Here is a 2,375-nt window from a genome sequence, read left to right on the forward strand (position 1 = left end):
CTACAGAGTGAAGTACAAATTACTGCCTCCAGAGATGTAACAACAGGATTTATTTTTATTAATTATTTCATTTTATTAATTTTAATTTTATTTTATTTTAGATGAGGTCTTGCTCTGTCATTCAGGTTTTAGTGCAATGGCATGATCATAGCTCACTGCAACCTCATCTTCCTGCTTCAGCCTCTTGCGTACCTGGAATAACAGTCCTGAGCAGAATATTTGCAGTGCCTGGCAGAATTTATTTCTTTTCAAATAAATAATTTTAAAATATCTAGGCAAACGCAGTCTTAATGTGCTTGATGTCTTATTCTTTACAGAACTGGATGGACAGTCATGAGTGAGAGTCGGGTTACTCACAAGCCTTCAGCAAAACACTCAAGCAGCAAGGTTTCCCCTTTGAGGATGGTAATTGAAGACTCACTGCCACTCTCAGTGGGAGGCAATAGTAGTTTGGGTTTTCTTTGCTTGATTGAATTTGCTACAAAATAGAAAAGTCAGAATTTTTTCAAATTAATATACATAAAATTCTGTGACACCACATCTTTCTTAAAACAAAAAATCCGACACACATGAGTGTGTGTGTGTGTGTGTGTGTTCTATGCACATTTAAATAGACTTCCATTTAACATATTTCCATTTAAATAGACTCCTCTTCTCTCTTACCATGAAGCATGGGTTTTCCCTCATGTGTTTTTACTGAGTGTAGCACTGCCAAATTTTATAAATGTTATTATTTATACCGTATCTTCTAACTCAGAAGGTCAAACAGAAGTCCTTAATAGAAAATCTATGATTTTATATTGTATACTTTAATCATGTCATGTGCAATGACTTTATGTTTATGTTTTTATTTAATTTAAATTGCCTAAGAATTTCATCAGATTTCTGCTAAAAACAGCTTCCTCACTCCTGCACCCAGAAATTCTCACTGAGGAAGGCTGTGGTAGACACTAGGCATCTATGAGTTTATCAAGCTCTTTCAGCAATTCTACCTGTGGTCTCAGTTCCTTAAAGAAAACAACAGTTTTAGGAAATGATTAGCAAGCATCCTCACTAGCTGCATATTGAAATGTCCCATTTCTTATTTTCTTAAGAATATTTTCAAATACAATGGCAAATTAGGATACTTCCATCTTCAAAGGGACTTAAGCAGTAGACAGTCTTCTATACTTTGTATTTTTCGGAAAATAATTGTTGAATATGTACTATATGCAATGATTTTTCATTGAGTACCGTGAAAATATAGCACTAAATATGTTTGAGTTATTAATCTCAAAGGAAATGATGTTGGGGATGAATCAGTCCACCTTAAAACTAACGGTTCTTCAAAAGGAGCTTACATCCTGCTCCACTGAAGTTGCAAGGATATAAGATATCTAAGTAATCACTGGTCCACATTTTATAGAGAATATTTGCTGCAATTATGTAAATGACTCTTCTCATTGTAGAGAACTCGCCTGCTATACAACTCAGATTTATTCAGGCATTTTCCATAGAACACAAGTTCTGGTAGACATTCTATGGGGGAAAGAATTAAATAAAAAGGTCACATAGACACATGAGCTTGAAAAATGCTACAAACTGTTTTTTTCTCAGAAAGTCACAATGTACAGTTACATGCCAAATATTTCAAGAAGGCTTGCAAGGAAAAAATCCACTTAACTTTCTTAAACTCGGTGTTTTCTCTACTTCCTTTGACACTTAACCATTTCTTTTCTTTTCTTTCAGCAAAAGTATCAACCTTATATAAGAGACATTTTAGGAGACCCAAAATAATTACTCCATTAAATATCTCTATCTATTCAATGCATTATGTATATTTCATTATATTTATATAGTTATATATTTATAAAAATCACTCCCTTTGCATATATTTAAGACGGAATGGGGGACAATAGAACCCTCTAAGTTAAGATGTTTTTCTTAATAACAGTATTGTAATAAACTTAAGAGGATATTAAAGAAAAAATTCAAAATCTGAAATGACAATGAGCTATAAACAAAAGTCAACACTCCACATGGGTTCAACTTACCCTTGGAACCAATTTCTGTGGATGAACTTGAGTCATTAGCATGCTTTACTGAAATAAAAAAATGGAAGGAAAAAACACAAACATAATGGTGGATGCTGGTATCAATAAAGAATGAAAAGTCATATTTTTGTCTTAGAAAAATTACAAAATGGTGTAGAACCATGCTTCACTAGAACATTGCCTTTGGGAATATAGTTTTACATAGAAAATAATTATAGTGAGTTTAATCTTGAATTACCACAGATGAACCCAAGTGGAGAAGATTCAAGTCATAGCTCCAATAAAGAGAACTGAGGCTACTAGAAGAACGTTATAGTGAAGCCCTGGCATGGCGTATCTACA

At 33.3% G+C, this 2,375-nt stretch overlaps 1 protein-coding gene across 1 annotated transcript in view; it reads right to left on the reverse strand.

Annotated features, from left to right (window-relative positions):
- The window catches only part of CHL1 (cell adhesion molecule L1-like), a gene marked incomplete at its 5' end in the record, with an annotated part of 122,617 nt that overhangs the window by 86,120 nt on the left and 34,122 nt on the right, over window positions 1-2,375 (reverse strand). The window contains one exon of the mRNA XM_011974277.1: window positions 358-478. Within this exon, the coding sequence (XP_011829667.1) occupies window positions 358-478 (121 nt within the window). The remainder of the gene's footprint in view (window positions 1-357; window positions 479-2,375) is intronic.

Source organism: Mandrillus leucophaeus, unplaced genomic scaffold (assembly GCF_000951045.1).
Source record: "Mandrillus leucophaeus isolate KB7577 unplaced genomic scaffold, Mleu.le_1.0 Scaffold1439, whole genome shotgun sequence".
In the NCBI taxonomy this organism is placed as follows: Eukaryota; Metazoa; Chordata; class Mammalia; order Primates; family Cercopithecidae; genus Mandrillus; species Mandrillus leucophaeus.